General features: G+C 37.0%; 2 protein-coding genes across 6 annotated transcripts; both read left to right on the top strand.

The window, feature by feature from the left end:
• The first annotated feature begins 7213 nt into the window (after nucleotides 1-7213).
• Nucleotides 7214-15382, top strand: bscl2l (BSCL2 lipid droplet biogenesis associated, seipin, like). Of its 5 annotated transcripts, none has more exons than XM_048202811.1 (8): nucleotides 7214-7875; nucleotides 9752-9836; nucleotides 10402-10545; nucleotides 11432-11533; nucleotides 12772-12869; nucleotides 12967-13096; nucleotides 13454-13535; nucleotides 14646-15382. In XM_048202811.1, the coding sequence occupies exons 1-8, from the start codon at nucleotides 7628-7630 to the stop codon at nucleotides 14882-14884; spliced, it is 1128 nt and encodes a 375-aa protein (XP_048058768.1). In that variant the 5' UTR covers nucleotides 7214-7627; the 3' UTR covers nucleotides 14885-15382. The 5 variants fall into 5 exon arrangements, with proteins under 5 accessions (XP_048058768.1, XP_048058769.1, XP_048058766.1 ...); XM_048202809.1 differs by having other exon boundaries at nucleotides 7217-7875; nucleotides 11399-11533; XM_048202810.1 differs by having other exon boundaries at nucleotides 7219-7875; nucleotides 9755-9836; nucleotides 11399-11533.
• A 131-nt stretch (nucleotides 15383-15513) lies between these two features.
• On the top strand, nucleotides 15514-21360 carry si:ch73-22a13.3 (inositol-trisphosphate 3-kinase B). The gene is made up of 8 exons (XM_048202807.1): nucleotides 15514-15904; nucleotides 16215-17043; nucleotides 17513-17597; nucleotides 17708-17921; nucleotides 19012-19216; nucleotides 19311-19412; nucleotides 20384-20455; nucleotides 20899-21360. The coding sequence occupies exons 1-8, from the start codon at nucleotides 15882-15884 to the stop codon at nucleotides 21130-21132; spliced, it is 1764 nt and encodes a 587-aa protein (XP_048058764.1). The 5' UTR covers nucleotides 15514-15881; the 3' UTR covers nucleotides 21133-21360.
• The last annotated feature ends 455 nt before the right edge of the window (nucleotides 21361-21815 follow it).

Genomic DNA, 21815 nt, shown 5'->3' with positions numbered 1-21815 from the left:
GATTGGTCAGCTGGATCATTGTGTTGTGACTGGTCAACCACTTTGAAAATGTCACGCCCCTTATTTACCATAACCGTGAGATTCACCACACTACTAACTAACTCAACCAGGCCTCGCCCCCTTTTTTTGTATATGCCTTTAGTGGAAATTATTTAAATGAGGGATATTGTGACGTGCACAGTGTCCATCAAAAACAAAAATCGATAAAGATATGGGATTTTGAAATGCAGTGGATTCAGAACAGTGAGTGAACACATCAAATTACATCATAATTAAGTCATCAGACTGTTTTTGCAATGATTTGCACACACATATCCCCCAATATCACAATAGTGTAACTGTCAGACAAGGGCTGGTTAATATAGAGACTAATAGAGAGAGATTATGAGGCGTGGTAAAGAGAGTAGAGGTCACTGATGGCTTTATTACTGTAGTGTAATAAGAAATCACCCGGATGGAAAGAGGACACCTGCCATGGTCACATATAAAACAATTCACACATGCGCCCAAAACACAATATAGCGGATATGCTTTTTCCCATCTAGATCCAATACAATGTCGCTGGAAAGAACTTTGGAACAGATTATATCCTCTTTAATTTAAAGAGCCAATAAAATTGAAGTTTTGTGGATTGTAATCCTTGTGTGTGTGTTGGCTTTAAGGTCATCTGTACTGTACTGTATTGCATGACATGAAAATTCACCCTATCTATTTTCCAAATGCATGTTATAGAACATATCGTGAATGATTTTTCCATGCATGTTTTATTTTTTATTTTGACCATGTAATGTTTAATCAAACTATAACTGAATCTTTTGGTGAAACCACAAGCTGTGTCCAAAACCACTCCCTATTTCCTATATAGTGCACTATATCATGTGTCTGCCATCATTTCCTGCATTTGTTCACTCTTTTACACTCACAATGATCTCGATTTTGAGTGCACATTCAATGTACACTCGCCAACAAACTATTTCCCATATTACAATGCGAGACAGTGTCATGAGAAATCGAGTCCCCCTAATTATTACCTATTTCACTATTGTATGATTTTTATTACATTAAGTGCACAAACAACATGCTTGAAATATAAAACGAATGCCTGTGTATTGCATAAAAAACAAACTGGAATAAAAAACATACCTAATATAATATAAGCTAAGTTAGCAGGCTAATCGGGTAGATGTATGCTATGCTAGTAAAACAGTAAGAACGAGAAATGCTTGATTTCACAACCTATAGCTTCAGTTATATACTAGTATATGAACCATGTCATTTAAAAGACATTTATGGTCATTATAATCCATTTTAAACATTATAAATCATAACGTGATTTTGCAGGAATTATAATCAGCTGTTAAAAATACTACCCATTAAAGGAACACTCCACTTTTTTTGAAAATAGTCTCATTTTCCAACTCCCCTAGAGTTAAACAGTTGCGTTTTGCCGTTTTCGAATCCATTCAGCCGATCTCAGGGTCTGGCGTTACCACTTTTAGCATAGTTCATTGAATCTGATTAGACCGTTAGCATCTCGCTCAAAAATTACCAAAGAGTTTCGATATTTTTTCTATTTAAAACTTGACTCTTCTGTAGTTACATCATGTACTAAGACCGACGTGGCTAGGAACTATACTCTCATTCCGGCGTAATAATCAAGGAACTTTGCTGCGAGATGCTAACGGTCTAATCAGATTCAATGAACTATGCTAAGCTATGCTAAAAGTGGTACCGCCAGACCCGGAGATCGGCTGAATGGATTCGAAAACGGCAAAACTGAACTGTTTAACTAGGGGAGTTGGACAATGAGACTATTTTCAAAAAAGTGGAGTGTTCCTTTAAAAGCCTGTTTAACCAATGGGATCACTCGGGGTCCTAAAGGAGACCCGATTCCTGGGGGACTCGATTTCTAACCACAACGGCAATAGAGCACAAAAGAAAAATAAAGATGGTGGATGGTGGCAATTTTTACAATTGTAGGTGTAACTTTTTGCTAATTAAAGTACATCTGTGTGAAGATATTGTGAAGCGAAATGACAGATTTATTGATTTATACAGCAATTATCTTCAAATGCATAGTAGTTTGCGAAATGATCCATGACAGAGTCCTCTCTGACGCATATTTACGTTAGTGTCTGAATTCGTTCTTTTTCATTCCCTTCTTCCCATATAGAGGACTTGAATGTCATTTGCTATCCACCATTTTTCAACGTGGAAGTAAGGTGTTTTCTGTGAATTTGTAAGACTTCTGATTTATTGGCTGCAAGGAAAATAATGAGAAGAATATCAAAGTGCAGTAAACTGTAAAACTGTTTGTGCTACAAACCAGCATGTTTATAATTAAGACCAACTTGCAATATCAGGCAGCATAACAAGCTGTTTTGTACAGCTAAAAATAACTGGAAGCGAATGACAATCCGGAATCCAGACACATTTAATTTACAAATGGCCGTACCCGCTCTTACCTGAAAAATACGGTGGAAATTGGGAGTGACTTTGGACACAGCTAAAGACTTCTCTCTGGTGACATATGCAGGACATCTCCAATCATTTATCTGCCTCCATTTTTGAGTGCGACGTCCACATCTCAAATTCCAAACAACAACCGATGCATAGAACCAAGTCCCCACCCTGCTTTTTTTTATTTTTCAGTAAGCCGTTACTTTTGGATGTACATCAAAATACAAAAGAAAAGATCTGTCGCTACTTCTGTTTCATTGCGACTTTAAGCATCTTGTTAAATTTGTTTGCAGTAAATTTTAAGTTAAAATGTATATTCTTTCTCTTAAAGAAAGAAAAGAATTCTGCACTTGTCAAGCCATTTGCTGGATTAGGAGTAACAGTGACCTCTTCAGGTTAAAAGAAGTAAAAACACTGCTATGGTTTAAAGTCAGCACGAAACGGAAGTTGCAATAGTCTTCTCTTTTGTGTCATATATGCAAATGAAACAGCTTCTGGAATGAGAAAAATGTTTGATTTCATCCTTTGAAAAATAATTGGATCATAGGAAGTTGGGCGTTGCTAAGTAAATGGAGGCAGATCTGAATGGCAGTTTGCAGTCAGTTATGGAGGATATTTAGTCCCGCCCTCTGCCGAGACACACATCATGTCGTTTCAAGAGGGAGGTTAACATTTTTGATTAAAGTATACAAGGGCATATGAATAAAAAATTATGTGCACAGATAAATCATTTATAATAATCACTGCAATATTCTGTAAAAAAATGAATTGTCAATTTTGATTTCATGGGGACTTTAATGACTTTCAAATGAATGGGGACAGATGGTTATTTTTAACATCTGAGTGCATAAAGGGTGAGATCAAACAGGAGGCATGCTTTGGGTAAAAAGAGTTAGCTAAGAATGATAACAGTGCAGACAACTGTCAATCAAAGGTTCAGATCCACATGTGCAGAGAACACCTGCAGCCACTACCCTTCAGTTCACCTGTGACTGCAGCAACCGGAGCAGAACTGTGGCTCTGTTCCAAAACCTAGTCAGCTGCCTTGCTGTCTAAAGCTTATATAGGCATAAGGCAACATCCTAATTAAAGGGGCTCTATGTAAGATTTTTACTTTAATAAAGCATAAAAATACCCCGATATGTTTGCAGATATTTAGGAAACATGCTAAGTTCACTTACTTGTTTCTCTGAAAAACAATGCTACAGCCAGATGTTCTGCTTTGAAATGTGCGTTCCGTGTCGGAATGTCTGTCTTTGTTTTGGTCTGTGCGAAACCGTGTGCTGCCAGTTTATCCAATAGTATTTCGAAATCACAGGTTGCCAGTTGGCGGAAAACAGTGCGTATTGCAACCATGGAAACCAGCAAACAAACTGGGTCAGAGAATCGCAGATTCTACCTGACCTAAAAAGCCTCTGAATCCATCTAAATATCTCTATGAACAACAGCATATTAAAACAGATAAACAAACTCATCAGCTTACAGTGTGTAAGTCTCCTCAGCTTTCATTGTCAATTGCACTCCCTATATGGCAACCCGCGTCTTTGAACAAGGGGGCGGGGCAAACAATATTTTGAATTTGGTCTGCAGTACCCATTCTGGGTGTCATTATTACATAGAGCCCCTTTAAAATAGAACCTCATAATGACCCGTTTTGAATGCTCTGCATATGCACAGGAGAGTCAACTCACAATTGCTTATTAGAGTGCTGCATTTTTTGCTTAACAATATGCTAAGACCAAACTCTGTTGGAATTAGTTTGGTTTTAACATGTTGTATTGCAGCACTGTAATAGACATGTTTGAAGTTGGCATGAAACTGAAAACACAGTCTTCTCTATATGTTCAAGTGGAACGGCTTCTTGAGCGACTTGATTGGATTGCTGTAATTTGCTAATTGCTGCGATGTCATGTGAGTTACAGGTTGCTGGAGTGTCATCAGAGAATAGATTATGAGGGCACATTATGATGTGCATGGATAAATCATTTATAATAAACACTACAATTTTCCATTAAAAAAGTAAAAATTGTAGATTTTGATTTCATGGTGACATTTCCCTAATGAGTGCATAAAAGATGCATTCAATGCTACCCTAAAGTCATCATGTACGGAGCCCCGCACATGACACGCAAGAAAAAAATTAAATTGTGCTCACAATTTACTAATTCGTTCCCTCGATTTATAAATCATGTCTGTAATTTATAAATCAAGGGAACGAAATAGTAAATCGTGTGTTCAATTTAGCCTACTATTTGTTTCCTGCATGTCATGTCCGGGGCTTCGTAATCGTGAAATAAAAATTGAAAAATCTTATTTTTTTATGCAACATTGCAAAATTTATTATAAATTATTTATCCGTGCACATAATTATTTTTTTGTAATTCATGTTCCTTTATAATCTTTATTCAAAATAACTTCCCCTCCCTCTTGCAGCGTCATCTCTTCTCTTCTCTGATGATGATGTTTACTGCCGCGAGGGTGGGGCAACCTGTCACTCACATGAAATCCACCAACAGCAAATCACAACCATCCAATCAGTTCTCTATGAACAAAATCAAGACCCACCCTAATTTTTTCTTGTTCCAGAAGCCTTTTCACTCAGTTCTTTCACAATTTCTGTTTCATGCCGACTATAAATTTGTCAAAATGAGTTCTGGAACAGCCTTTGTGTCAGTAGTGCACTTATGATCCCTTAAAATGCTGCCTACGAAGACAGTTCACTAGGTTTCTGAAGAGTATTTGTCTTCCTTTGAGAGTCTGTGTTTTGTGATACCAAGATCATTTCGATTTAGAGATATGCTTTAAGATTCCTTCATTTCTGAATCTGTGGGAAGGGTTTTGACATTTTAATGTTCCTTTGACATTTTTTGACCCCCAAGACCTTTTTTTCCACTGTGCTGATATTTTTATCATCCTGATGTTGACTGATGGGAAAACTGAACATGTTTGGCTGTTTCTACATGACCTGAAGCGGGTTTACTATGATACCTGGATCTGACGTGATGTGTGCATCTCTCGCAACTACATTACAACTTAAGATTGTTAACATATTCAACCAGTTTTGTCTGTTTTGGAGATTTTTGTACAACAAATCACATCACAGATGGCAGCTTTGATTGACAACCAAAACTTTCAAATATTATCTTAATATTGTAATATTATCCTTATATTTTAATCATTATAAGGACAAGTAATTACTGCCTAACATGTTTGTTAGCTGTATATTACTGTGAATAAACTTGCATTGCATTGAACTGAATTAACAGTCACAGTGCAGCTGTATATTATAGCTTTACATACTTGTGGTCTACGTATGTGATTTGCAAATGAGTCATACTAGCATGAGGGAAGGAGGAGCGGATGAAAAAGTCTCATCTGCAGTCCAGTTCAGCTACCTCTCTCCATTTTTACAAAATCAATTCCAATTAAAGGTGTCATGCTTTAAATTTTCACTTTATCTCCCTTTGTCATTCCATCAGAACAAAAGCACTATTCCACTTGGTGGAACAATTTGATTCACCTGCAAGATGCTGTTTTAAATATGTATGTAGGCCAGCAGCCTCTCTTTGGCAGGTCATTTGAAATCATCCACAGAATCCCTATCATCTCCTGCTCTTTGTCTGGCACGTGAAAAATCAATCCAAACGTGGCGCCTTTTCAAGTGGAGCTCATTTTAGAGAAAAAAACATGTGTTTTAGAGATAAAATAAGGAATTAAAAGAAATGGCACATGAATAAAGCCATTCAGACATTTGATACCAGTGTTGATGTTACTATGGTTATATCATCAACTACTGGATTTTTATATTTTCTGAAGGAAATGTAAGTGTTTGTACATGCAAAACTCACCACCACAATGCTAGAGTGTTGCTAAGACATTGCTTTGTAATTGCTATGGTTGTTGCCAAGGTAGTTATTTACCATTCCCACGTCAAAAGAGCCCATTTTATGTCTCAAAATTGGCACTTTTCCAGTGCATGGTAGCCTACGGCTCGGTACGGCTCACTAATTTGTGTCCTGGGTTCCTTCTTCAATAGAAAGCTAATTTATTGCATTTGCTATAATTAAAACCAACATTATTTTTAATAATACCAAAATAATCACTTATTTACTATAAAATCGTTATATTTCAGTCTAAATCATCATAATCTCTTAATTAAACCGGTTTACTTTCATAATATAGATTTTACTGAAAAGATGTTTGGCGCCATCTAGTGGAAGGAGCGACACATTACAAAAACACAAAATGAGGGACACAGTCCTTAAACTTACAGTACAAGTGGGGTTGTAAACAAGATCTCATGTTTATTCATGTTTTTACTTTTGTGTGCAAAACTTGTTAACTTCATATAGGAGTCCAATAGTCATAACTGTGACAAGCTCAAGCTCCAGTCTCATAATGACAGACAGCTAATTGTCTAATTTGTGCTTTCATTGAAACCTTTTGTTGCCTCAGGTTGTCCTGATCGAGCTACTGTGCTTTTGAAGTTGCATGTGACTTTGGTGCATCCAATGGATTTGTGGTTGTATGGTAAACTTGAAGTGGTTATTGTGTATCCAGACTTGCAAAGCAGTTACATGACTAATGTGATTCTCACAAATCGACAACTGTTTTTCCTTAGCTGTTACCAGTTGTACTAAATTCTGTTGAGGTCATCAAGATACACATATTTACAGATAGAAGGATTCGTCTTGGATATTTCATATGCCTTGTATTTCCTAACAGCTCTCCTTGTCCTTTGCCTCACATGCTGGTCATGAGTCCCAGCGTCGTCCCACTGGACTCCAGCTGTTCTCCGGACTGTCTGTTTTTTTCCAGGAACCAACGGTGTCACAGTCCATTACTGCCGAAACGTTCATCAAAAAGAGCTTGTTCATTGATTCAGAACATTTTAGATGAATCAAAGTCAGACGTCAGAGCTTCAAGGGCAGAGGAAAAGACTCACATGAACTCGAAAACGAGAACATGAGGTGGTGGTGAGAAATGGGCAGCGTTTTTCTGAGTAATGAGGGAGGTTCTGGTATTTTGTAGATAGTCAAACATTAAGCAGTGAAAACAGAGGAAGACGCCAAAGACAGCTGAAGAGGAAGTTGTTGTGAAAGACCTTTCTGAGACAGCAACGCAACAACTCTGGAAGAAATAAATCCCAGTAAACATACACCCCAGTATGGAGGAGTTCAGTTCCGAGGATTCTGGTGTCCAAGATGTGGGACCTCAAATCAACGGGCTGGTGGTCCAGATCCTGAAGACGATGTCTGTGTTGCTGGTGCGGGTCAGACAGAAGGTTCTGGAAATAGCTATTCTGATCTGTGTGATTCTGCTGGTGTTCTGGGTGGCTCTATTCCTCTACGGCAGTTTCTATTATTCCTTCATGCCCACAGCCAATTTCATCACACCTGTCCACTTCTTCTACAGGTGAGAGGTTTACAGTTACCCAGCAGGTTACACTACCTTAAATCATTTTCAGTTTTTCATCTTTTTTTTTTCAAGTAATAAATGCAATGATAAACCAGATAAGTTTGGTTTGTTAGATTGTAAAATTGTTAAATATATGTATTAAACATGTTTCTCAGACAAAGGCATCTGCTAAATGGATAAATGTTAATCATTTATGCAATAATAAGGCCATAATAATCTCACATATCCAAGTTTCAGATGAGAAGATCCTAAACTGTGCTCAAATTTGCTAAAATGCCAAAGTCTGTAATCAAAACCCAGAGATCTCAATGTGAACTCAACATTTCCCATCAAAGACCAGTTTATCTGAGCTATGCTATCCATGTTTTATAATTTAATAGGTTTATATTCTTACTATTTTATTGATATTTCTATATTTAACACTGTAAAGCCATATTATCTAATTTTGGAACAGTTTATTGAACTTTTAGTCTCTCTCTCTCTCTCTCTCTCTCTCTCTCTATATATATATATATATGCATATATGCTTATATAGTATAATATAGGAGAATGTGGAGCTCATACTAGAGGAGAAAAAAGAACTTTTATTCAGAGGCCCAAACTGAGCAAAAATATTCAGATGCTTATATTTATATGGACAAAAAGTAAGATGAGATTCTGATAGCTTGTAATGTAAATCAATGAGATTTTTATATGAGACTACTTACATAAATTCAGTCTCCCAATATTATGTCTTAGTAAGATGATATTAAAATGCTTACTTTTATGATCAAAGTTCTGTAGTTTTAATTGTGGGCAGCAAAATATAATAAACATAATTCAGTACAAAGATTATTGAGAGATGAAAAAAAATCTCAAAAGTATCATATTTTGACTTACATTTTAACATGATTTTTCTAAAAAAAAAAAAAAATGTATAAACAATCAAGTAAACTTAGTGTGTACATCTTGAAATATTACTCACAGTTTAAAAGTTATTCTTATGTTTACTAAGATTTCACAGCAAAGTGGCATGTGAACCATGACCTAAAGCAGGACGTTTTGTACTAAAAGGCCTTTTACTTGCTAAAAAAAGTACACTGCCCAGCCAAAATAAAAGTCGCTGTTTGGATTTTAATAGGCAAATACTTAAGAATCTATAAATGGATCATTATTAAAGTGATTATTATGTTTCTAGCATGTTAAATGTTTGGCAATGGTTCAAAACTGATGCACCGCATCCATTTTTGGTCAGGATCTTGTATTGACAATGCAAGAGATGAGTACTCCAGCATATCCCAAAGACTTTCAATGAATTTAAGGTCAGGACTCAGAGGTGCCAATTCATGTGTGAAAATGATTCTTCATGCTCCCTCCCAACAATTCTTTCACATTTTGAGCCTGATGAATCTTGACATTGTCATTCTGGAATATGGCCAGCATGATACATCTTAATACATGGTTGTTTAAGAAATTAAAAGCTACACACTCCATTTTTTAGAGTTAAAAGAACCGTTGCCAAACATATAACATGCTAGAAACATAATAATCACTGTAATAATGATCCATTCATAGATTCTTTAGTATTTACCTATTAAAATCCAAACAGCAACTTTTTTTTTTTTTTTTGGCCAGGCAGTGTATAAACTATCAATCAGACGTCAGAAGGCATGCAGTAAAGTGTGTACAAAAGGTTTTTCAGCAAAGTTTTGACATGTTGATAATTTAGAGGCCTTAGAAATTTGCACATCAAATAGTTTAGCTGGTTATAAGGTTATAAGGTTACAATTATAAGGTTAAGTTGATGCTTAAATATTGGGGCAAATGAGGTCTGACTTCAGTAGTTTTTGATGTTTGTCATCTGCTTGTTCATGTGAAATGTGTTTCTGACCAGCAGGACTGACTGTCCATCTCCTCTTCACTCTATGTGTTCTTTTCCTGTGGCTAATGTCTCTTTACTGAAAAATGGAAAACATCAGGTGACCATCCTTGATCTGATCCTTGTTTTTAATTTGAACTTTTTAATATCCTTTCAGAATAATGATTTTTCTGATTTACGTTTGTCGTTGAGTTTATGAAAATGAGTGGACAAAAGCAGACAATATTCTTAATGAAATACTAGCATACTGCTTACTGTTCAATACATAGGCCTACTTGTAGTATGTCTAAATGTCTAAAGTATGCAATACAGTAAGTGTTTCAAACAGCAGCATGCTGCATTGTTGTCACATGACCATGTTTATCTCAGTGGTGTTTAGTTATGTTAAAATAGACTTTAATCCAATTTTGTGCAAAAATGTCTTTTTGGTGTGTTGATCAAATAATTAAGACAGAAAGATGCTCAAAACCATGGCAGACATCCCGTTTATTAGTGCTCTACAGTGGGCTCAGGTTGTCTACTGCACATTTCGTGCAGTCATCTAGAGATTACAGATTATTTGCATACTGTGCACAGTGGAAATATTTCCAAAATAGTTTGAGTAGTGTATTATTTCATACATACCCTTGCTGATTTTTTGCTTTTCTCTTTCCTGCCTACTACAGGTAATGACGTACGGCCAGCCCTATCGGATCACGCTAGAGCTGGAAATGCCAGAGTCTCTTGCCAATCAGGAGCTGGGAATGTTCCTAGTGAAAATCACTCCCTATTCTAAAGCTGGTCAGATTGTTGACGAATCAGCACGTTCTGTAAGCGCAGGAACTAGGAATTTGACAATCAAATGCATTTAATGTTTGACTTCACCCAAAAATGAAATTTCTGTAAACATTTACTTACATGTACATTATGTACTCATATGGTTTCAGAAGACATGGAATATAATACTTATGTCATTTGAACCACATTTAGTGCTTTTCCATGCAAGCAAGTCATGCATGAGGGTGGGGCTGAGAAAAAAAAAATCACAAATTATTATTATTATTTTTTTTTTTACAATTTTAAAATTGATTTATTTTTTATTTTAAAATTTTATTGAACATTTTGGCAGGGCAAGTAAATGGCTACTGGTTCAGCTTTGGATCCTGAGAGGGCAATATGTGTTGTATCAGTGATTATTACATAATGTCATATCTCTTACTAGTGGACACGGGAAAGTGAAAAATGGCCTCAACGACCATGTAAACAATAACATGGAGACGGAACTGGAAACTTTGCTGACTTTGTGGTCCTTTTTATCAGCCATTGTGCAGTTAAACTCTGCATTTTATAATACTACATCTGCCTACATGTGCAAAAGGCAACTGTTTACACCTGTACATGTCACGCATGCCCAGCAGTGTGCATGAACGGTCATGTGGCATGCTATTTCGGTCAAGTAGTGTAGACGGAGATCATTTCTGAAATGCAGTGGAAACACCAGTATAGACGATGAACGTTTTCATTTTAACACACTAGTGTAAACGGGGCCTAGGTCAGCATATGCATGCAGACTAAGCAGAACAAAACAGAACCCTGACAAAGAGCTTCATGAGTTTTTTGAACACATTTGGAACATTTTGTTTCACAATGCTGCAGCAATTCCCATCTCTCTCTGTCTCTCAGGCAATGCTCCATTATCGCTCCTCTCTTCTTCAGGCTCTGGGCACAGTGGTCTTCTCTCCCATGCTGTTAACAGGAGCATCGGAGCAGAAGCAGTCAGTCTCAGTGGAGCTGTACTCTGAGTTCAAAGATGATTCTGTGAGTGATGATTCTGAACACCCTAGCAATTCACTAAAACCACTAGCAACCACATATAAATACTAACATAAAATCGCTCATAACCCCTTAGTAACTTCATAGCAACTTGCTAAAACCACTTTAAACACCTTAGCAACCACATAACAACTTTAAAAAATCACTCAGAACACCCTAGCAACTGCATAGCAACACACTGGCAACCACCCACGACACAATGTGGTGAATATTAGTATATTTCTTCACAAAGTGAAAAAACATTAGGGTTCGTTTACAAAACACAGTTTTGGCCATTCATTTACACGTTTTGGGGGCCTGAAAACTATGAAAACCGTATTCAAAGTGCAAGTTTTTGAAAACAATAAAGTTATTGTATAATCTATGAAAACAGTGATGTTATGCACATGCATCTTATGTGTTCGGCTGTGTCTGAAATCGCCCCCTATACCCTTAAATTGGGCACTATTTGGGGGGACAGCCATTTGTAGTGGTGTCCGAAACCATAGTGGACAATCAAGTGCACTTATTCAATCCCACAATGCACCACAATAACGAGGGTACAACTGATGCACACTCAATGACTAGAGAATACCCATAATGCACTGTGAGAGTCGCTCGCTGAATGAATTCCTGCGACTTGCCAGAAGATGGCGCCCGCAGCTGAATCACCCATCCATCCGTTTTCCAAACCAATATGGCTACAGCGTAATGTCATACAGGTATAAATTCATTTTTTAAAGTGATTATTAAATTAATTTAGGTTTATACATAGTTTCCAAGACAGAGTTCAAGATAAATACTTTCATCTTAATACTGGAGCTGACAGTTTGTTAAGTTTCAAATGATTATTAAACAGCAAACTATGTAAAAACGGCAGCCCTTAGTGTCTGAATTCACTCACTTGTTTTCATTCACTCCTTCAAATGGACTATATTAGTGGGGTAAGGTAGGGAATAGTGAATGAGGGTATAGGAGGCAATACACTACGGCAGTAGTGTTTCTTTACAGAGTGACATCGCCAACTACTGGCCTGGCAGCATAATAGGGTTAGGGTTAGTGAACTGGATTGTTTTGACAGCGTTGTCGTCTATATGAGAAAAAAACAAAGGAAAAACTTTTCCGTTTTTAGTACATCATTGTCGTGTAAACGCACCCTTAGAGTGGAAATAAATATACTATAAACAAGCTGTGGCACAAACCATTTTTTAAACTCAGTAAAGTTCTCTCTTTTCTCCATTCAGTACAAACCCACTGTTGGAGCTGTCATTGAGATCCATTCCCAGCGTATTCAGATCTACAGAGCACATCTCTTCATCTTCGCTCACTTTACAGGCATCAGGTTTGTGTTTGTGTATTCCTGTATGTTTACTTTGTTGCTTCAATAAAATCATTCAAAAAGTATTCATCATCCTGGCTTATCTCTCTGATCTGCACAGGTACCTGCTGTATCACTTCCCCCTGATATCAGCACTGATTGGAGTGATGAGTAACTTCACTTTCCTCAGTTTGATTATTGCTCTCAGCTTCCTGCAGTTTAATCTGGGTAGTCGCAGGTTACCTGTTAAGGTGCGCTGCTCTAAAATGGAGCTGATTTACTTATATATATGTGTGTATCTGTGTGTGTGTGTGATTGTTTTATGTGTTACATATACTGTAGTGATAAAATTATTAATTAAGAGTATGCATTACATGCAGCTAATCCTAACCATATAGGAAGTACATGCAATTAAATATTATTACTTAATATTATAATATTACTACTAATATTATTAGTACTTAAATGTATAGTTACTGCAACAAGGACAAGGATATAAGGATATATGTGTGTGTGTGTGTGTGTGTGTGTGTGTGTGTGTGTGTGTGTGTGTGTGTGTGTGTTATATATAAACATTTTTCACAGTGTGTTTTTTTTTTTTGCTTTAGACTGATATGCAACAAGAAGAAATGAATGAACCGGATGACCTGAATGATCAGTTTGAATCCCAGAATGAAGGAAATGCACCAGGTGAAGCTCATGTACTGTTTTAAACCAACTGCAACTGCTATAATAAAAAGGGTAAAATCCTAAAATTAATTTTGGAGAATTTCTTTGGGAATTAATTTTATACTGGAAATAATATAATAAAGTCATTTAGATGGATAGTTCACCTAGATTAACCCTTAAATGCATGAATGTTTCGCCAATCATTATTACGTAATTGGGTCTTTAGCGTATCTGTATCTATCACGGATGGATCTCCTGTCGCAATAATATAAAACTCTCCTGATATTAGAGTAACAATTATGGAAGAATAAAATAAAGCATATTTTGTTACCTCTTGGAGCTTGGAAGGGTTCAGTTTGAGCAGATGTTTTATACCATCAGCAGTGTCCTCAGCATCTGGCTCCTTTTTTTCCGATCTGAAATATATTCTAAAAAAACTATCATTTTCAACATCTTCAAAATCAATATTTTGATCGCTGACAGCTTCTTCACCAGATACACAATCAAGTGACAGTTACACTAATATTCGAATGCGTTCAGTACTTGCTCCGCTGTAAATCGCTGAGCCATTTCAAGTTTTGCTGATGATACATCTTATTCTTTTGTTTTCTGCCTGCAGTAACTATGAGTGAAACGTCACTTCATTAATGTGTATCATACATTGCCACCTTGTGGAATTAATGTAAATTGCACTTATTCAGTCATCAGTGATTCAATTATTGTTGTGCAAAAAATATATACTCACACCTCTGATCATTAGCGACTTATAAATTGGAAAACAGGCATTCTTTTATAAATGTTTTATTTTTTGTTGTTATATTGTTTATAATGAATTGATTTAGGAATACTAAGAAGGTTGATGTCTAACTTTAAAAAATGAATGAGGAGGAGGGAAATGAATGACATCCCAGGTCACTAAAGTGGTAGGATTTTAAGGGTTAAAAAACTCTTTAGTGAAATGAAAATTAATGGGATCTATGCACATTAAAATCATGAAAGCATGCAAATATGAAAGGCTAGTTTAGCAGATACATGTGGTTCATGCCATTTCGAACCTTTCTTGATTGTGCATCGATCTAATTCTCTGAGCAGCCACTGTAACACACTTGTTGGATTCCCCCATTATTATAGAAAATGTTGACACCATGGATTGCAATTCTGTGGAGATGGAAGAATCCATTCCAGACATGGGGGTGGAGGAGAGTGACGACCCCAGAGAACTCGCTGAGGATGAACCCATCTGTGAGGCTGGGGATGGAGAAATGATTTTGAGACACAGGCATTTATCACAGGACACGTTACAGTCTTCCCAAGCATTAACAGACACCAAAGATAAAAATTACTATCGTGTTGGTTGTTCAAGCTTCTAGAGAGGGAATGGAGCTGTCTTCTAAATGAGGGTAAAGGTTATGAAAAGCAAAGGCCACTTACTTGACTTCATTACAATCTCCTTGTTTAAAAACTTTATGCTAGCCCAAAATAGGCCTTTCGTTATTTCAAAAGTAATCAGAGACAAGCACAATTACATTACCACCATTTATTATTTCTCAAGTATTGACATAACCTATATATCCAAACTAACCCTTCCCTTTGTTGTGGAATATTATATAATACAACTACTACAACACTGAAAACAGTGAGACTGTGTCAATAAATAGCCCAAGGGGAAAAATGGCATTTGGTTGCGGTGTATGTCTGGAAAATGACATTATTGATTTGCATTAATTTACATGCATCCCTCTTGGAAACACAAAGACAACCAGAGAAATATCTATAGATTTTGTTTGCAGAAAGAGCTGAAGAGTTCAATGTGAAAAAAGAAGACTTAAAATTGAAAGCAAAAAATAAAATTGTAAAGTATTTATACATCATGGAATACTGTCTTTAATTTACACTGATTTTACATATATAACCAATATGTTGTATTATAAAAGAGAATTTAATGAGAATTAAAAAACAACTCAAAATTAAATGACAATTTGGAGCAAGATGTACAGTATATCCACTACAAAACAAGTAATAGAATCTGTAGTTTATGGTAGACGGTAGACAGAGCATGGTGCCAGCTACACCAAAGTCATGGGTTCAATTCCCAGGAAATGTGCATGCTGATAAAACAAGAAAGCATCTGCCAAATGGAAACACATACATGACGTGGTTGCAAGAGTCAGTCAACACGGCTCGACGCTAGAAAAGTGTGGGACAACCTTGGCCCAACCTCCAAAAGAGCTCATTGTCAAAAATGTTGTGGAAAACTGTGATGTCACATCATGCAAATTACTGCTGGAAAACGTTGACAGCAAGACACTGAACTGGCATTGAGTCTTTGGAGCTGAACTGCTGGAGGGTTCAACTTAGCACACAGGAATGATGAAAGATTGGCAACTCGGGTACGTGGGAGTTGGTGCATTTTTTCCCCCTACAAGTAATTGTTTTGACCTTTGTGCCACTTAGCATATGTGGGCTATTTCCTGGGCAGATAAAGCTTGTTTTTATCCATTTCTATAGGAAACCACCAGTGACGGCAGAACAAGTTTTTTTTACATTATATGTCCAGGAAATCCTCACATGATGTGCCTCTTTAAATAACAGTAGTTTACTGATAAGATGAATATTATAATTTGTTATCTGTCTATTCATCTGTCTTCTTTAGGTATTCTATTATGACTTATCAAATAATGATTTTGTTTATCCCCACAGATTCTCTTCTTCTAGAGCTCAAAATAACAAAACACAAGTTTCATCCGTTTCTGATGAGAATTTCCATCCTAGCCGCTTCATGAAAGACTTGGATTCTCCTCCAGAAAGAATGAGCACAATGTCAGAAAAGAAAAGCAATGGAAGGGACGGGGAGAGCATAATAGATGCCGCAGAAGACAACATGTTTGATTTCTCACCATCCTTGAACAATCAAAGTCATCATAACAAGAACACAGTCTTCAGAGCCAGACCTAAACTGGCTGATGCTCACGCCGTCCTTTCTTCCAAGCTAGAAGAACCAACTGAAACTATGAAACCAGAACCTCTGGAACGCGTTTGTGTGGATCCCCTACCAGTACCTACCGGAGCAATGACCGAGGACGTGGACGTGGAAGAGCAGAGGGTAAAAGGGAGTGAAAATCTTGTTGAAGAGGGTTCAAAAGTGCCGTTGAATGCAGCAACTAGGAAAAGCCTGTGGAGAGGCAAGGTTGTGCCAAAGGAAGGGATGCGGGGAAGGCTGGGGGGTCTGGAGAGTATCGATGAGAGTATCGAGGGAGATTTCAACAAACGAATGCACAGGAAGAAGAGTTGGGGTACAAAACAGAGAAACGTACAAACGTTTGGGTCATCACAGGATGGAGAGCATTACATGCAGGGAAGCATGGAGAGAGATGGTGAGGGAGAATTAGTTCCACACCCTTTTCTCTCTCGGGTTCTCCTTCACTCCTCTGCTTCATCCTCCTCTTCCTTCAACAACTCCTCAGCAGAAAGTGATGAAGTCTTCAGCGAGAGTGAGGATACAGCCGCCCGGAGGCAGACCATGAAAAAGGTGAGTGGAATTCTGGGAAATCTTAGAAAGCACAAAACAGTTTATCTTGATTCTGCAGAATTTTTCAGGACCAGTTTAACTGGTGTCGGGTTCAGTCTGACCTGTGGACTAAATGAAAAGGTCTCTATTTTTTCGGTGCACTGAAATGTGTTAGACGATTTGCATGAGTACCATAACATAGTGTATTTGAATAAGTTATTTGCATAGTACTGTAGACAGAGATATGGATAAAGTAGCATGCTACTGTCACATTTGCAATATTCCCAAAACAAATTCTTCAGATGTCATGCAATATACCCCATAATGCAACAAGTAGTGAGCAACATCCTTGGGTTTGTACAGTTTCATCATTGTTTAACCATAAACCCATCAAGGTTAAAAAAACATGCCATTTTATGAACACCGAAAATGAAACACAGGAAATTGTTTTTAAGGTCCTGCCACTAAATGACCCCCTTCTCTTTCCCAGTGTCGATCTTGGAGAACATTTTTGACCATGATGCAGTGGTCCAAACGTACACAAAGCTCATGGATCCAGCTAGCTGGTCACCAAGGTACGAAGCTTTACGAATGCATCATGTTACATAAGTAAAATGGGTTTGAACAATACTTTTGAACTAAGCAGTATTTTGTAGATAAAATGTGTTTCGTGTGGTTTCCCTAGGTAATGTAAGGCTGAGTGAGGGTGGGGAGGTGCTGAAGAGGTTTTGCAAGGTGGAGGACGTCTGTCTGCAGGCCCTCATGTCTGATGCGCTCTGTCAGTTCGTGCCTCATTATTTCGGGCACATCAGTCAGGACGGAGAGAGATACATCCGTCTAGAGGACCTGCTTAGCGGGCTCAAACATCCTGTCATCATGGACTGCAAAATGGGTGTCCGGTAGGAAGGGAACTAACAGCTTTACTCAAACACTGATTAATTTGTCTTCACTATAACTGTTACCTTAAGCCACAGTTGATGTAATTTGTGAGTATGTTTTATAAAATATTGATACATTTGCCTGCAAGACTGAATATCAATGTTGGATAAAAGTTGGGATTAGTGATGCACTGAAATTTCAACAACTGAAAATAGTCATTCAGCCAGAACAGCAAAAAAAAAAAAAAAAAAAAAAAAAAAATTACTTACGGCTGAATTAGTTTTTATGGAAGCTTGTTTCCAACACTAAATAAAAAATAAAAAAGGTAATTGCGACTTTATATCAAACAATTCTGACTTTATTTCTCACAATTGTGAGATATAAACTCAAAATTGCGAGTTATAAAGTCAGAATTGTGAGTTGTAATTTATAGAATTGTGAGTTATAGTTTACATCTCGAATTTTTTCTCAGAATTGTGAGTTTATATCTCGCAATTCTGACTTTATAACTTGCAATTGTGAGTTTATATCTCGCAATTGCAAGAAAAAAAGTCAGAATTGTGAGATAAAAAGTCGCAATTACCTTTTTTATTTTTTATTACATGGCAGAAACAAGCTTCCATAAGTTTTAAAGGGGGCCAAAACCATTGAGCAAAACTGTGACATTTAATTAGCACTTCTCCGATGATACATTTTGACCATGTTGTACACTTAACATGGATAAGCTACAACAGGTAAACATGTCAGAAGTGTGGCCAAAAAGGATGCTAAAATAGCAATATGTAAAAATGTTTGGGCTGAAATATCGAGAGCCGTCTCGTTAAAGAGCTGCACTATGACTGGTTTCATGTATTATCTGAGAACACGACACCCTGAACAAAATACCAACTTTAGTGACCTAATTAACCAACTTTATTTTCTGTTTTGGTTTTCGGCTATTTGAAAACTTCGGTTTTGGTAAAAATACATTTTGGTGCATCACTAGTTTTGATAACCTACTGTGTCCAAAATACAATTTTAGTTTGCTACTCTACTCTTCATTGACCTTATCAATCGCACTATATCTGAACAATAATACAGTGCCATCTGAATCTATGCCATTACTTTCAGGACATACCAAGAGGAGGAGATCATTAAGGCCAGGACCAATGCCAGCGTACGCTCTGATATGTATCAAAAGATGGTTAAAGTGGATCCGGCAGCTCCCACTGCAGAAGAACATGCAAAGAGAGGAGTAACGAAGCTGCGGTACCTGCAGTGGAGGGATGACAGCAGTTCCACCTCATCGCTGGGCTTCCGTATAGAAGGCATAGTGGTATGAAACACGAGGCTAAAAGAGTTACAAGAGAGACACTGTATGGTCATTTGAATAGATATTTTTTACGGTTTTCCACTCTTTTTTTTTCCAGATGGGGAATGGTAAAGTATTACGGGACTTTTACAAGACACACACAGAAGCACAAGTGACAGAAACCCTGCTAACTTTCACCAGGAGGCAGGTTCACATTCTAGTGAGTGCACACCATACTTAAAGGGATAGTTCACCCAAAAATGAAAATTATCCCATGATTTACTCACCCTCAAGCCATTCGAGGTGCATATGACTTTCTTCTTTCAATGAACACAATCAGAGTTATGTTTAAAAATATCCTGGCTCTTTCAAGCTTTATAATGCTTGTGAATGTGGATTTTTAGGCCCAAAAAAGTGGATCCATTCATCATAAAAGTAATCCATATGGCACCAGGGGGTTAATAAAGGCCTTCTGAAGCAAAGCGATGGGTTTTTGTAAGAAAACTCGACTTATGTTCAGCAGATGCCGGTTATTATAGTTTATAAAGTTTTAAATATACGTTTTTTCTTATAAAAACCCATCGCTTTGCTGCAGAAGGCCTTTATTAACCCCCTGGAGCTGTATGGATTACTTTTATGATGGATGGATGTACTTTTTTACTTCAAAATTTTGAGCGCCATTCACTACCATTATAAAGCTTGGAAGAGCCAGGATATTTTTAAATATATGATTGTGTTTGTCTGAAAGAAAAAAGTCATATACAGCTAGGATGAGTAAATCATTGGATAATTTTCATTTTTGGGTGAACTATCCATTTAAAAATACAAATATAAACATTTGTGAAACATCTTTCCTTTCTGTCTGACATCAACAAGCCCTCTTATTTTACCAATAAATAATACACCTTGCCATTCAATAGGTTCCTAATAAGTAAAAACTAATCCCACCCTACATTTTATGTTCACATATCATGTTTCATTCTGAAATACTTGACATTTCAAGAGTAAAGTGGGTTGTGAATAGGGGTTCATGTTGACCTTAAGCACAGTTTTAGTATGTTTTTGTGCCATATGACATTTTCTATTATTCTAAACCAAATATGCCTGCTTTATTGGAATCAATATTTATTAAATTGCAGTTCATCACAAATACATCAAAATATTCTTCATTTGTCACTTTGTGTATCCCAGGAGGCCTACGAATCCAGATTACAGGCACTGAGCGAAGCACTAAAGGAGTCAACCTTTTTCTACAAACACGAGGTTAGTGCAAAACGTCAAACTTGTTACGGTTTTCTTATACACTACATTATAGTATTGAGCTGTTCACTTTGAAGCTTTAAAAACCAGAAGAGAATTGGCATTTTGAGCGACTGAGTTTCTTAATGGTTTTTAGAATGGCAATATTTGATTCATGAGTAAAATTAAGATCTGGAGATACTTTCACGTTTTGTTCTACAACATAAATTACACACAATTATACCTCAAACATGAAATGTAAAGATTTTAAAGAAATTATTATTATTTTTTTTTTATTATGTTGCTAAAAAAAAGCCAAATATTTGAAAAAGGATGTGGGTTTTAAGTGTTTGATGGGTCAAAAGCTTGTTTGGCCTCACAACTGAACAGCCGTACTTTTCATCTCAACACGATTTGTGGAAATTTTGTCTCCTCTGCCTCTGAATTAACATCTCAATTTCTCACAGATCATAGGCAGCTCATTACTTTTCGTCCACGACTGCAGCAGCAAAGCAAACATATGGATGATAGATTTTGGAAAGACCATCCCAACCCCAGAGGATGTCCAGCTGAGGCATGATGTTCCATGGGTGGAGGGAAACCGGGAGGACGGGTACCTTATCGGACTGACCTCCCTCACCTCTCTTCTGAGGGAAGCCATCAAGAAAGCAAGGGAGCAAAGTCAAGAGCAACCACTCTGATAGTGACCTCACATAAACTCCAGTAAATTACATCAAAAAGACAAATGATTTCACCTCAGATCCAACAATAGACACACTGTCTATTGGACATTACAGGTCAATAAAGCTTTATACAGTTAATAGTATTAATAAAGCACTTGTGTTGCCATGGTCATTGCAAAAGAAGAGTTCAGATGCAAAAGCCTCTAAGTCCCGTCTGAAATTTTCTTCTAAAATGAGCATTTTTATCAAGCTTGTATGTTTAGGTTCAGTGATTTCACTTTAATGTCAATTAATAGGTCATTTTCATTGCCATTAAAGTGAATTAACTGAACATAAACATGCAAGCTTGATAAAAATACTCATTTTAGAAGAAAATCTCAGATGGCACTTAGAGGCTTTTGCATCTGAACTCTTCAAATGTTCTTGTGTAAAGCACTTAATGTTGTTGCTGTTTTGTCTATTAAATGTTTTATATACTACAAGTTGTTCGACTTGTGTATTCCTTCGGATTGATTCACAGCTAATGGCCATTTTATTGAACATCACTTTATTGCTCATGAGTAGACTATGTAAATTACATTCCCACATAGGGACATGCATAATACCTTAAATTGTGCAGCTTGTTGAGCAATTGGACGATTTTCACATAGCATATTTACTTTGAATGAGGGACTCTTTTGACGTGGGTAAGCAACCACCAT

This window comes from Megalobrama amblycephala, linkage group LG9 (assembly GCF_018812025.1).
Source record: "Megalobrama amblycephala isolate DHTTF-2021 linkage group LG9, ASM1881202v1, whole genome shotgun sequence".
NCBI classification, from domain to species: Eukaryota; Metazoa; Chordata; class Actinopteri; order Cypriniformes; family Xenocyprididae; genus Megalobrama; species Megalobrama amblycephala.
Note: the sequence above shows the minus strand (reverse complement) of the source record. Positions and strands in the feature narration are given on the sequence as shown.

Bases quoted from the DNA above. Each gene is read 5' to 3' on its own strand.
- bscl2l (XM_048202809.1), top strand. From the start codon at position 7,628: ATGGAGGAGTTCAGTTCCGAGGATTCTGGTGTCCAAGATGTGGGACCT. The intron at 7,876-9,751 runs GTGAGAGGTTTA...GTTTCTGACCAG, and splicing joins CCTGTCCACTTCTTCTACAG to CAGGACTGACTGTCCATCTC. The intron at 9,837-10,401 runs GTGACCATCCTT...TGCCTACTACAG, and splicing joins TGAAAAATGGAAAACATCAG to GTAATGACGTACGGCCAGCC.
- si:ch73-22a13.3 (XM_048202807.1), top strand. From the start codon at position 15,882: ATGATGAAAGATTGGCAACTCGG. The intron at 15,905-16,214 runs GTACGTGGGAGT...TTATCCCCACAG, and splicing joins ATGAAAGATTGGCAACTCGG to ATTCTCTTCTTCTAGAGCTC. The intron at 19,413-20,383 runs GTGAGTGCACAC...TGTGTATCCCAG, and splicing joins GGAGGCAGGTTCACATTCTA to GAGGCCTACGAATCCAGATT.